Raw genomic sequence first — 15,411 nt, 5'->3', positions numbered from 1 at the left:
GGGTACTCAGGCAACGATATATATAATATATAAATACTTAAATACATAGAAAACAACCATGACTCAGGAACAAATATCTGTATCATCATACAAATAAATGCCCTTACCAGGATTCGAACCCGGGACCATCGGCTTCATAGGCAGGGTCACTACCCACTAGGCCAGACCGGTCGTCAAAATAATAATCGTCGTCTATAATATGAATACATAAATATCCACAAACTGTGTTAGTGCCACTTGCACCATCCCACTACCCCGGGGTTAACCGGTTAAACCTGGAGTTACCATGGTTACCAGTACAATTTGACACTGGGTTAACGGTTTAACCGGTTAACCCCGGGTTAGTGGAATGGTGCAAATGGGCCTTAATAATAATAATTTACTCATAAACTTATTTAAAGGCAATTTTAATTAATTCGAGCAAATAATCATTTGTGGTGCCGACGGTACCGCGACCTTTGAATCGATAAGTATAAAATTGAAACAGCCCCCGGCGAGAGCGAGACAGCGCTACATACTCCAGTCAATGGGGAAGTTATTCTAAATGTACTTAATTTAATGATGGTCACTATCATTACACCTTATAAAACAAAGTCACCCGCCGCGTCTGTCTGTTTGTGCGTATGTTTGTTCACGATAAACTCAAAAACTAGCTATTGGTGAATTAATTGATTTAAGTATTAGTTCGATTACAAAATTCGAAAATTGCGGAAGAAAATGATATGAAAATATTCCCTGTTATAAACTGAAATAGATGTCATGTTCTAACGAAAAAGTGGCCAAGTCCTCCATTGGTTGGATCCAGACCGGGCCGTGTCCGGACCGGACCGGAGCTTCCGGCGCTTACTTTTCTATGACATGACATTGACAGGTGATCACGTGATGCTTTCCATAGAAAACGATGCGCCGGAAGCTCCAGGCCCCAATTTCACCACGGTGACAGGTGCGACAATTGTAAAATCACTGTTGCTGACGTCACAGGCATCCATGGGCTACGGTTACCACTTACCATCGGGCGGGCCGTATTGCTGTGTGCCACCATCATTGTACTATTTAAAAAAACTTTATTATATCGGAAAAAAACAGATATTTCTTTTGCGAAGTTTCTGACAATTGTCAAGATTTAGAAGAATTGTAGGTAATCCTTGACAGGTAATGAGTTATATGTCGGAATTTCGTGACAATTGTAGTGTTTCTTGTGACAATTGTCATAAACTTAGCAAGAGAAATATCAGTTTTTTTCCGATATAATAAAGTTTTTTTAAATAATACAATGATGGTGGCACACAGCAATACGGCCCGCCCGATGGTAAGCGGTAACCGTAGCCCATGGATGCCTGTGATGTCAGCAACAGTGATGTTTTACAATTGTCGCACCTGTCACCGTGGTGAAATTGGAGCCAGTACGGTTACCATCAGTAGGGCTACCGCCAATACCGAAAATCGTCAATTGCGGGCATTTTTCTCTGTCACTCTAATTACGCCTTCATTGGAGTAAAAGAGTAAGATCCCCGCAATTTGCGAATTTCGGTTTTCGCGGTAGCCCCTCAGTTTGTCACTGACGTAAACGCCGTCGAGAACGTAATTTACTTTCTATACATCTCGCTCGCACTCGCATATTAGTGCAAACGGGATGTATAGAAAGTAAATTACGTTCTCGACGGCGTTTATGTCAGTGACAAACTGATGGTAACCGTACAGGTCTAATGAGTCATCCTTTAGTTAACTATTTCTTTATTAGGCATGTTATAGTATGAATTATCTCAGGTGATTTTTTCGGGCTCGGACCCTAATCTGTTAAACAAAAGGTATTGTTTCCTTTATGCAGTGGTTACACTACTTACTGCTAATAGCCCCGACATAAGTAACGGGAACAAGCCCGTTTAAAAAGCATACTTACCATTCTATTTATATGGTTCAAATTCATAAAACAGCCCATTACGGAGATAACACGTTTTGTTATCTCCAAAAACAAGACCACCCTGATTGTTCTTTGAACGAGCTGTCACATGAATTTGAACCTTAATACTATCACGATAGTTGCTTTTTAAACGAAATGGTTGCTTTGGCACGTGCTGTACAGCGCTCTTAAAAGAAACAAAGGCTTTTGTTTAACGGATTAGCACCCGAACCCGAAAAATTCAACTGAGATAATTTATACTATACATCTATTTCAGTACAAACAGCAACACTCATAAACTGTCCATCTGTGGACCGTATTCCTTTGGTAATAAGGTCCACCGATGCACAGTTAGCAGTGTGGGCGATGATACATACAGCAGTGGGACTCCTAATAAAAAACACAAATCATCATATTTAATAAAATTATTTGCATTCATCCAGTGCCGTCTTAAACTAAGGCCCCTGGGCACATAAGAATTTGGGGCCCTTTTGGAAAGTAAAGAAAGCGAATTAAACTAACATTTTTCTACATGATCTTATATTTATTATGGGTAATCAAATATACTGTTACTATCTGTCCTTCGGGGCCCCCTGAGGATGGGGGCCCTGGGCACGGGCCCCGTGTGCCTTTATGGTAAAGATGGTACTGCATTCATCCCTAAGTTGTGTAATCCCCGTTGATCAGAGTACGGGGGAAGGAGACGGAGCTATGTTGATAATCAGCATATTTTACCGTGTGAACGGGTAGATAATGGCTTAGGGGCAGCGCACACTGACGGAAACTCCACGGAATTCCTTCCTGTACAACTGACATATTCGCTGACACTGGCATTTAGTTTCTTCAAACAAAGACGTCACTTTTGACAGTGACACATCTAATTCACATCGTTTCTAGATCTATTATCTGACGTATCTTAAGGCTAGATTCGGGCAGTTCCTTTCTATGCATCTCGCTCGTACTCGGATATTAGTGCGAACGAGATGTATAGGAAGATTAGGAAGTAATTTACGCAGACGTTAGCGAATAAGTCAGTGTCAAATTGGTGGTAGCGGTACAGTTTGACAAAGTTGGTCTAAAATCATGTACAGTTTTTATAGGGTTTGAGGTAAGTACCCCAGAATTGGGGATGGAGAATAGGGTTGCCACTTATCTTGTAAAAGTAAATTATATTTAAATATTTAGTTTTCTTTGACGTAAGAATAGAATAGAATAAAACTTTATTTTATATAATTTATGTTAAAATGTCATTCTATGGAACTTGCTAACTATGTAAACAAAAGTCACTAGTAAATTCATCAGTCAGATACAATTTCAATATGGCGGTTTGTTGACATAGTTAGCAAGTTCCATAGAATGACACTTTACAGAATTATAGCCCGCCAAGTGTAAGCAGTATTACTTTACATATATGTCTTAGGTATCAAAAAGATTTAAGATTTAAGTAACCGTTTGACGTACTTATATTATAACGTTTGATTTATATCTGATTTTAGTCCCTACCGTGAAATAAACAAAATATAAATTTAACAAAGGGCCAAAAAAATAGGTTTTTTTTATACGTCGTCGGTGGCAAACATGCTAACGACCCGCCTGATGGTAAGCATATGCAGTCACCGTAGCCTACGTACGCCTGCAACCCCAGAGGTAATACATGCGCGTTAAAAACCTGTTTATATTTACAACCTGCGTACAAATCCGTTCATTAGTCACTACATTTTATCTCACTAATAACAATCAATATAATAGGTACAGTGGCAACCCTAGCGTGAAACCCTATTCTCGTAATGTAACTAGAACTATTACGTGGGCGGGGGCCGCGCGGCAGCGACAGAAAACCCTAGGGTTCATTTAGTGGGTTCCGTATTACTATTAATATTTGAAGTAAATTAAATGTAGCCACTGTAAATTTACTGCTATCTTTCGACAAAAGATTAAAAATAAATAAATAAAAATAAATATTAGGGAACATCTTACACAGATCAACCTAGCCCCAAACTAAGCAAAGCTTGTACTATGGGTGCTAGGCGACGATATACATACTTATATACATAAATACATACTTATATACATAGATTACAACCATGACTCAGGAACAAATATCTGTGTTATCACACGAATAAATGCCCTTACTGGGATTCGAACCCAGGACCAAACAGGATTAAAACTTTTAGAACGCCATTTGACTTTGATCCTTATTCTTTCACTGATATGTGTTCTAATTTGTTTATATCAAATAGTAGCGCCATCTACTCGAGACTAGGCCAAAGGTATGGTGCAATCTTTTGGCCTAATCTCGAGTAGATGGCGTTAGGTACTATTTGATATAAATAATTTGAACACATATCAGTAAAAGAATAAGGATCAAAGTCAAATGGCGTTCTAAAAGTTTTAAATTTTAATCTTCTGTCGAAAGATGACAGTTTTACTGTGGCTACATAATTTACCATGGCAATAACTCTCTATACACTCTATTCTCTTTGATAATACGTGGGCAATACGGAAAGTTTCTGGATTCTGATAAATGAGACTTATTTTTAGGGTTCCGTACCCAAAGGGTAAAACGGGACCCTATTACTAAGACTTCGCTGTCCGTCCGTCCGTCCGTCTGTCACCAGGCTGTATCTCACGAACCGTGATAGCTAGACAGTTGAAATTTTCACAGATGATGTATTTCTGTTGCCGATACTAAAAATAAAATAAAGATTTAAGTGGGGCTCCCATACAACAAACGTGATTTTTTACCGAAGTTAAGCAACGTCGGGCGGGGTCAGTACTTGGATGGGTGACCGTTTTTATAGATAATGGCACGGAACCCTTCGTGTGCGAGTCTGACTCGCACTTGGCCGGTTTTTTCTAAGTGGCCAATTCCAGGAATTTTTAGTATGCCCTAAGTAGTAACAGTTTTAAAACTACATGCATATTCAGTCATTCATTCATTTACATCAATTACATGAACAACCATTTTTATTACACATCACCATCAGTTATCCTCTTAAAGATACATACAATTTAGTTACACGATTATTCGATTTATTTAATATTCTAAGTACATTAATTATCAACGCAAATCAAGTCTCAGTGTAAATTATGTACTGTTTTGTTTACATTATAATAAAAGATGATAAGAGCGTTGCGTATTTTTTACCATTTTCATATATTGTGACCTTTTTTGCCACTTTTGTGTTATTTCTACTCCGAAATCTCAGAATCACGAGCTCTTTCGTTCCTAGTGGGATAAAAAAAATGTCCTAGAGTTTTTTTCCTATTGTGTTACCAAACAAACAAACAAACAAACAAAATTTACTTTATTCATGTAGGCCTAGCAACAAGCTCTTATGAATCGATTAATCTTAATCTAATTATCAGAGCAATTTATTGATGTTAATATTATTCCATAATAAAATTGGATTATTATACATATCAAATTTAACACTAAAAATTTCACAAAAGGATCGTCAAACATTAAAAAGATACCATTTCCCCATATACTTTGTATGGCGGTAACATAAAGAAAAATTTGAAAAAACCGGGCAAGTGCGAGTCGGACTCGCGCACGAAGGGTTCCGTACCATAATGCAAAAAAAAAAAACAAAAAAAACGATCACCCATCCAAGTACTGACCACTCCCGACGTTGCTTAACTTTGGTCAAAAATCACGTTTGTTGTATGGGAGCCCCATTTAAATCTTTATTTTATTCTGTTTTTAGTATTTGTTGTTATAGCGGCAACAGAAATACATCATCTGTGAACATTTCAACTGTCTAGCTATCACGGTTCGTGAGATACAGCCTGGTGACAGACAGACGGACGGACGGACGGACGGACGGACGGACGGACAGCGAAGTCTTAGTAATAATAGGGTCCCGTTTTACCCTTTGGGTACGGAACCCTAAAAATGTATGGAAATTTTAGGACACTTTTTTTCTACTATAAGGATGGAAAGAGCTCGCGATCCTGACTAGAAATAACACAAAAGTGGCAAAAAATGTCACAATATATAAAAATGGCAAAAAATAAACGCTCATAACATACCTACAAATTAACACTTCACATATAGTCGGTCAAACAACTTTGTCAGTAGAAATAAGCGCGAAATACTAAAATTCTACGGGGCGCTAACCTTCGCTCCTACGTTTTTTTTTTAATTTGCCGCTTTTTCTACTGACTGAAATGGCTTTACATTGACAGACCATAATTAGTTAATTATAGCTGGTCAAGCAAATCTTGTCAGTAAAAAAAGGCGCGAAATTCAGATTTTCTATGGGACGATATCCCTTCGCGCCTACATTTTTCAAATTTGCCGCCTTTTTCAAATTTGCCGCCTTTTTCTACTGACAAGATCTGCTTGACCAAGTTTACATATCCCATACTCGCAGGATCGCATCCCAAAGGCAGATCACAGTGTCATTTAAAAAAAGTTGCACCAGCTGTGGTTACGCGGGTGTGTGAAATTATATCGCGGTAGACCCGTTTGTGTAATTAAGTATGATATAAATAAATAAAATAAATATTAGGGGACATCTTACACACATCAATCTAGCCCCAAACTAAGCAAAGCTTGTACTATGGGTGCTAGGCGACGATATACATACTTATATAGATAAATACATACTTATATTATATACATAAAAACCGGAACCGGACAAGTGCGTTTCGGACTCGCCCACCGAGGGTTCCGTACTTTTTAGTATTTGTTGTAGTGTTATAGCGGCAACAGAAATACATCATCTGTGAAAATTTCAACTGTCTAGCTATCATGGTTCATGAGATACAGCCTGGTGACAGACAGACAGACAGACAGACGGACGGACAGCGGAGTCTTAGTAATAGTGTCCCGTTTTTACCCGTTGGGTACAGAACTCTAAAAATGACCTTTGGTTAACTCACAGAAATAGCGATAACGGATAACGGCTGTTGCTTACCGTTCCTGAATGTTCCATCGCAGCCATCTTGAAAAATACGCTGAACGTCAAATTTTAACGAAATAAATACTACTTTTGTCAGGCGAATTAATATATTAAAGTAACAATAACAATAAGAATACCTACTTTTAATTTGAATACGTAAACATACAAAAAATATAGTTAAGTTTTTTTTTTATCTATGATATGTCCTCATTACTGAGTCTCTGCGCGTTTTTCATGTACTAACTCGCTGGGCAGTGACGTTTTAAAAGAAAAAATGGAGTAAAACGGTCATAATGCCAACGAGTTGCGTTATGAGTAGTGATGTGACCAAGTCGGTAGGGTTTGTCGATTTTTGTCGATTGAGAAATTACCTTTTTTTGGAAAACTTATAATTTTTTTTATTAATTAGATGTATTGATATTTTAATTAAATAATATTTGACTATAAAAGGTTGCAGGTGGTTTACAAACTAATATTAATTACATTTTGTTTATTTTATTTTAACATCGTTACACAATACAGGAAAGTACAAATGGCATATTCGATGCCAAGACATTCTCTCCCAATCAACCATTGGCTAAACAGAAAGATCGAGTTAATGGGAGGCTTTTAGTAAATTTTGACATTTTGGAGATAGGAGCATTAAACTCCAAAATGACAAAATTAATTTATTTTGGGTTTTATAAGTAGGTATATTATAGGCATTTTCAAAAGAAGGAGCGTTTTTACTTTTTATAACACACCCTTAGATATTATTAACTAATAATTGGGGCATTATCTATGAAAAGGGACCTTATTGTCGATGGCGCATACGACGCACAGCGTCGTGCGGCATTGTATTTGTATCGGAGCATCGTTAATAATGGCGTAAGCGCCATCGACAATAAGGTCCCTTTTTCATAGATAACGTCACAATTACATAATTCGAGTTCCTACGAATACGTGAAAAAGCAATCAATTTGATTAAAATTGTAGATAACGTCTGATAGAATTTCAAAAGCTATACAGATATTAATTGTACATACGTCCTACATGTACGTAATGAATTATTATTGATTGTTGTAGAGCAGCGTAGTAGTAAAAGCTACTAAGAAACATAATTCTATTCGAGGAAAACTTATATAACCGTTCCTAATAAAAATACATAAATGCAAAAGATTCATATCATAAGTCAAACACCGGATAAACGTACGTGGTCGTTGTAACGTACCGATCCTTATGAGAGACAGCACACCGCTTGCGTAGGCGTGGAGCGTGCTAGTCTTACTGTATAAGAAACGCCAAAAAAAATTCGTATGTCAAAAGTATCAAAACACAAAACAAAAGCCCAATTCCAAGACCAATTCCTATGTATTCATTGTGATATTTGTGATACAGTGGGCCACAAAGTGTGTCTCGTGGTATAATATCAGTAATCAGGTCAGGAAAAACCTGATATAACCTATTTATAATTAGTCATTTAGCGGCGTGCAAAGTCCGTGGAATGGGTCTGTTTTATTTAATAATGGGAATGGAATCTTTTTTTAATATGACGGTGACAAACAAGCAAGAGACCCGCCTACGGGAAGCAGGTATAATACAGTAGATTATGGACGCTTGTCAATTCAGTAGTGACATACTTAAATCATTGTCAATTAAAAACAATCTTAAATAAAGAAAATAAACAGACACATGACCTTTTTGAAGTGATAACGTCTTAGAAATCGATGAACACCGGTAGCATGCACGAAAAAGTGTCACGTTGTGGACAGATCTCCATGGTAACGTTACGGCCAAAGTATGCAATTTTTCATCAATGTTTTCTTATGGCGTCATCACGCAAAATTATCGTCCGTAAACTGACTTTACAGACAACCATTTTTTTAAGTACCTGAAATGCACAGTCTGGAACATTACAATACCCAGGTGTCACATGGGTATTCTGTGTCAAACCCGGTACTTCAGGAGTCACCAAAATTTCACAAATGCGTTTATTGGTGCGAATATTTGTCAAGTAACGAAACAAGGATGCACCAATCGTGTTATGACCTCACCGTTATTATGATGCGGGCGTGCGAGGGAGATAGCCAAGTGTTTTCACTTTGCCCCATTCATTCTTAGGGTAGAATGCTCATTGTTCGTTATTTCATTGCAACAAATATTTCTAACTTTATTTCCGATTCTATACAGAAGGTAGTTACTCTTGACGTTTACTTATTTATTTAAACTTTATTGCACAAAGATAAATGAACCAATGACGGACTTAATGCCAACAGGCATTCTCTACCAGTCAACCATAGGATAAAATGTATTTTTCCATTCATTCATTTTTTTATTATAATTTAATATTATACTAATATTATGGGTATTTTAGTTAAATTCAATGCCTCCAAAACGGTACTAACGATTATTAAACTTAACGTAGAGTAAGGAAAACAGCGATTTATGTTAATTTCTCATCATAGGTATTTCTTGTTATCAATTTGAATAACAAAACCAATACTGTATGTATTCACTAAATAGTATTTGGGGCATTATCTATGAAAAGGGACTTTATTGTCGATGGCGCTTACGCCGCACAGCGTCGCGCGGCATTGTATTTATATCGGAGCATCGTTAATAATGGCGTAAGCGCCATCGACAATAAGGTCCCTCTACATAGATAACGTCACATTTTATGACTAATAAATAATAACCTTTTAAACTTTCGTGGCAATGTTAAATGACTACCAAAATGCGTAATAAGTAGTCACCACACGGGATTGTTATGCCATTTAGGGTTCTTGCTAAATTGGAAATTAGAATTAGCATAAGTATTGAACAACCAATTTAGCTAGGACCCTAAATGGCGCAACAATTGCGGAGAGTGATGGTACAAAGTCTTTTACGCAACTATTTTTTCTCTGTGGTAGCTGTTTTGTACTAAAATACCACATTGTATAAACAACATTCCTTTAAAAGCAATTTCGTGCTGTATAAAATAAATAAATTATTATAGTACAAGCGTGAGAATAAATTTCAATAATATTTTTACTATAATAATATGAATATGTTAACGAGAAGCCAAAGTTAATTTGGTAAATTATATTACGATTAAAATAAACACACGACATAAACAAAATATAACAAGCTATGTATTAACTGATAGGTATCTTAGATACTGAAATAACAGTTCAATAATTTACCACTGACTTTGTGTAAATGGGGCATTATCTATGAAAAGGGATGTCTATGGTGCATACGCCGCACAGCGTCGCGCGGCATTGTATTTATATGGGAGCATCGTTAATAATGGCGTAAGCGCCATCGACAATAAGGTCCCTTTTCATAGATAACGTCACAAAAAATATATTAAAATGTCAGTTTAGACAAATTGGGACAATCAAACTGTCATTTTAATAATAATTAGGTAATAGGTGTAAAGTGCGACAAACTTCATCATCTGTCAAGTGTCGATTTGATGACGTCACATAACCAGTTACATTCTAGTTCCACCAACAGAGGTGACGTCACTCGCTCACAGATACGGCTTTGTCTTTGATAATATTGTCATGGGTGTCATTAGCATGGACTATTTGGGTCGATCAACTATTTCTTGTAGTTATTCTGTCCCATCAGCCAGGAGACAATAATAGCATAGTTTCTTAGAAGAGCTGCTGTACCAAGTTCTACAAACGTGCTTAGTAGATGTCCCATTATGGGAGGCCTTATAACTCCCAAAAAATTGAAGTTTGGTTCATTTAGAGTGACCCAGGAGACCGTAACCATGGCAACTAGTGACAAGAAAAAGTTGATTCACCCATTTAAAACAATTGTTCTTATACTGATAAAAAAGTTAAAATCGTTCGAATTTAAATTGTCGTGTCATAAAACTAATTTAACGGTTAAACTCAAGTATTTTTAGACACTTGCGCGACGATGATGTTTCGGAGAGCCTAGGTCTCAATTTTCAAGCACTAACGGTGCCGAGCAACGGTCACTATAGCCGATAATATTCTTTTCACCACACCAGTCACCAGCTCGGAAAGGCTTATTTTGCACTTCAAAAACTGATAGCAAAGTTGCATTTTATTCACATGTGAGACAAAAGGCAAAGTAATCAAATGCAAATTTTGAGTTATTTTCTTATGTTTGCTGGCAGAATTGGCTTTTAAATGATGATTTTGGATGATTAATATTTAATAACATTAATTTGGATTTGATTTGGATTGATTATGTTTGATATTTTACATTTAATATTTGCTTCGAGTTGGTGTGGTGAAAATTTTTGTGTTTCACTCACTCGGGGGCAAATTTTGTTTAACCCTCGTGCTTTGAAACCCTCGTTACGCTCAAGATTCCAATTATGGAATCCTTAGCTTGCTCGGGTATCAATATTAGCACGAGCTGTTAAACAACAACTTTGCGCCCGAGTGAAACAAATAACTATCTCCGTATCAAAAACATAGTGACTAATAATTTTTATTCGTACTTAACTTTAAACGCTACATCGCCACAATTAGACAATTACACAGATGTCATATACCGCGACGTCAATCTATATTCAATCTTATGTCAATATACGAAGGTCGATATTAATTTACACTTGACTTTACAGAATTACATTAAATTGGACATCGATTAGTAATTAAGACAGATAATAACAAGACATCCTAATTAGCGGTGGAAAAAGTAGTTTTAATACGTGTGTCGTTTATGTAATTACAATTAATAATTGTATCACAAATAGGCATTTAGCTAATTATACCTACTTTGCAACTCTATCCAAAAATACACCTTGAAGTTCTTTGACGGATGTCAATTTGGAAATAATACAATTAATAAAAAAAAGATAAAAGCGTCCAAACTACTATATACGCCCACTCCATTCTTACACAGATTTATGTAAATCGTATAAAAAGTGACTTTACGCCGTTTGGCGCTTAAGTAGTTTTGTTTCACGTTTGTATTGAAGCATGACGACTAATGGCGTAAGTGACAATCCCCACAAAGTCCCTTTTTATGCTGAGTGGCACATACTTTTATGAATGTGAATACCTTAGTATTTGACAGATTTCACCTGCGCCCTTTGAACTGACCTCGTCAGCTGTTTTGTATACGTATGATGTATTGACTAAAGAAAAAAAACGGCCAAGTGCGAGTCGAACTCGCCGCACGAAGGGTTCCGTACCATTAGGCAAAAAACGGCAAAATCACGTTTGTTGTATGGGAGGCCCACTTAAATATTTATTATATTCTGTTTTTAGTATTTGTTGTAGTAGCGGAAACAGATAAAAATATACATCATCTGTGAAAATTTCAACTGCCTAGCTATTACGGTTCATGAGATACAGCCTGGTGACAGACAGACGGACAGACAGACGGACGGACAGCGGAGTCTAAGTAATAGGGTCCCGTTTTTACCCTTTGAGTACGGTTCCCTAAAAAGATGGAAATGGCCATATTACCTTTTTTAAATACCTATATTAACATAAAAAAATCTTGCTTTATACTGTACTCAAAGTACCTATTGCATGTTTGCACTTAGTCATTATAGATCGTGATTAATTTTTAGTCACTTTTCTACCTAAATATGATTTTGCATATAATTTTTTTTTTACATTAATTCAACAAGAGTATATTATCGCCGGGGAAACTTGTCCCTCTCTGTCCCTCACTGCACTTATTAGAAAGAGACGGTATTCGTGCTAGCCCTACAGACAAACATTTTCGCAAACTAAGGAACGGTGACGTCACAGCCACACGCGCGTACAGCGGCTGCGTTTTTATAAATAGCGCTCTATTATTGGCCTTTATGGGTTAATGATTACATACATATTTAGCCACCGCGTTGGTATGGATAAACAGACGGACATTGCGTTTATTCAGTATATTCGGACTTATATTATGTCCTATAGTAAGGACATGTCAATTTCAAAGATATTTATACTCTGTATCTCTAGGTACTTAAAAAAGAGTAAACAAAATCACACACATAAACATAGTATATAGATGAAAACATTACATGATCAAATAATGTAGGTTAAAGTCAGGTCGTTCAGTGACAGATCCAGGTGGGTTTGTATTTGGTTGGTTACTTAATCAATAAATGTTATAACTACCCGAAAATGTACAAATTATTTGTTTACTTTTATTTAAGTACCTAAAAATAATAAAATACAGGCTATAAGTATGTAATTGGATGAATAGAGACGATGTTTTGTAGGTACATACTTATTATTTTAGGAAGAACAAAAGACGATAAATATACATTTTTAAACAAGCTTATAATTATAACACAAATATGAAACATAAAAAAAACATAAGTTATAAATTACCAGTACCTATTAGATAAGTAGTTTATGAAGAACGTTTAAAAAACCGCGCGTTTTAACCGCCGCTTTCTTTTCAGCCGTCATGTCATGTTAGCGACTTTAGCGTTTTTATCAATAATAGCGCACAATTTTATTTAAGTTGATTATTATTCACAATTCAATCATAAACGTAAAAAACCTGTTATTGTAATAATATGTGACGTTATCTATGAAAAGGGACCTTATTGTCGATGGCGCTTACGCCATTATTAACGATGCTCCGATACAAATACAATGCCGCGCGACGCTGTGCGGCGTAGGCGCCATCGAGAATAAGGTCCCTTTTCATAGATAATGCCCCATATTACAATTCATAACATGAATCCTTTACCTAAGACACGACGCTTGATGTTAGAACGGATTGTTTTATTATTCTTATTAACATTATTAACACCAGTCTGCGGATAGATTATATTATTATTAACTGAAGCGTGAACGATCAATGCGCCACGATTCACGAAGGACACGGCCATTGGAAAAGTAAAACCATTACTAATGAGAAATCATTAATTATTACTTTAACATTGGCAAGCATTCTCACGACTCATTTCATGTTTACATTTTCGTTTGTAATGTAACGTACTCTTGTAGTTTACATATACATATATGTGATATGTATGTGTTAATCCGCCAATAAATAACAAACTAAACTGCTAAACAATCAGTTTGCACAAAAATAACAAAATATCAAAACATCGATATCGATAATCGCCCGGCGTGGTCACAACACTAGCGGTGATACGGAGAACAGCGGCGGGGTTCGAGTCGACTATAATTACTCTTTAATGCCATAATGCCAACCCTATTTCACTTTAGGGTTAAAAAAAACAAATACAATCGATTACAAATTCAATTCAATCGTGATATTTTTTTAACTAAATAGGTATATGACGTAAGCAAGGTAATAATGGAACGCTGCCATTTTATTCATTCATAGACAAAATTATTAATGCTTATGTTTAAAACGGACACATAAATTCTATAAAGGCTTTCATTTTATCAAGGTTAAATCAAATTATAATTAAATCAATCGATAATTGTTTTAGCATACGGACATCAACGTTTCCAGTTTAGATAAACGATTCACTCACCTTAAACGAGGGCTTATCCATATTTGCAAATCCAGACAAAGGACACGTAATCACTAGCACATCACAAATCGGAGAAAGTATACGTTAATTAGTCACAACACAATAATTAGCTTTCAATTACCACATGAGCTTAAAATATGCACTAATTTTAAACACAGTAAGTTTTCAACACCTTATTTTTAGCACATCACTACACGAAACCTGTTCACTATACGCTAGATCGATTTCAGATAATTTCAAATAACAAATAACAATACTGAAATCCGTGGCATAATGTCACAATCGCAAGTCTTTAAAAAAAAACTACGCCATGACTACGTAATCGGTGCGCGTACTTTTAATTGTTATATCGTGTTTGTATAACAAATGGTTGTTTGTAAATTCTAATTATGATTATTGGAGACAATAAAAACAATATGGCGATGGTTTAACAAAAATATCCGAAACACGCGCGCTTCGCTTCCGCTGCGGCAGGGACGCGGCCATCTTTGAGCGGGCTCGGGCCGTATCTGTTCGAAATGCTCCGTATTTTCTTGCCCGCTCGCACGATCCTAGGGCTACCACTGGCGTTTTCGGAAACAAAGACGTTTATTTTTTTTTAATTATTATAACCATTTTCCGTTTTTATGTTTAAGATTCGTTTTAGTTCATGTAGAAAAGCATGCGTAAGTTATTAATGATCTGTATAAATTAAAATGGATATTTTTTATTAGGTATTACGTAAGAACCGTGTCAAGGACTGAAAATAAATTAGTTTTGTGCCTATTTTCTAACTTTAACTAAATATGTATATCAAATCAATCTTTATAAAATTAACAAACAATAACCTTATTGGAGTAAGAAAAATTAACAATTACCTACTTATACATACATACATATTTGACATTTTCCCTGAAATATGCCATACAAAATATTACGGTTATGTGGTTTCTACATTTTCTAATAGTAGGCATTAGGTTGATAAAACATTTCTATTCATTTTTCCTTTGTTCTACTAGTTCTGCTGAAAAAAGTTGGTAATATTTTTTTCACGATACTAATAATGTGCATACGTGTAAATAAATAAACTTAATATATTGATTAACTTCTTCAAATGTATATAATACCTAAATTTATAAAGTAATTGTTTTACACCTATTATACCATTGATGCTATCAGAAATTACAAATAAAAAACAT

General features: G+C 35.9%; 1 protein-coding gene across 1 annotated transcript in view; it reads right to left on the bottom strand.

Annotated features, from left to right (window-relative positions):
• LOC134803080 (AT-rich interactive domain-containing protein 5B-like) overlaps positions 1 to 14,811 on the bottom strand; it is a 125,450-nt gene extending 110,639 nt beyond the window's left edge. Inside the window, exon 1 of the mRNA XM_063775787.1 lies at positions 14,234 to 14,811. Coding sequence (XP_063631857.1) covers positions 14,234 to 14,254 — 21 coding nt within the window. The 5' untranslated portion in view covers positions 14,255 to 14,811. The remainder of the gene's footprint in view (positions 1 to 14,233) is intronic.
• Between the last annotated feature and the right edge of the window lie 600 nt (positions 14,812 to 15,411).

The sequence above is a fragment of the Cydia splendana genome, chromosome 26 (genome assembly GCF_910591565.1).
Source record: "Cydia splendana chromosome 26, ilCydSple1.2, whole genome shotgun sequence".
In the NCBI taxonomy this organism is placed as follows: domain Eukaryota; kingdom Metazoa; phylum Arthropoda; class Insecta; order Lepidoptera; family Tortricidae; genus Cydia; species Cydia splendana.
The sequence above is the reverse complement of the archived record's forward strand: the minus strand, read 5'-3'. Positions and strand labels throughout refer to the sequence as shown.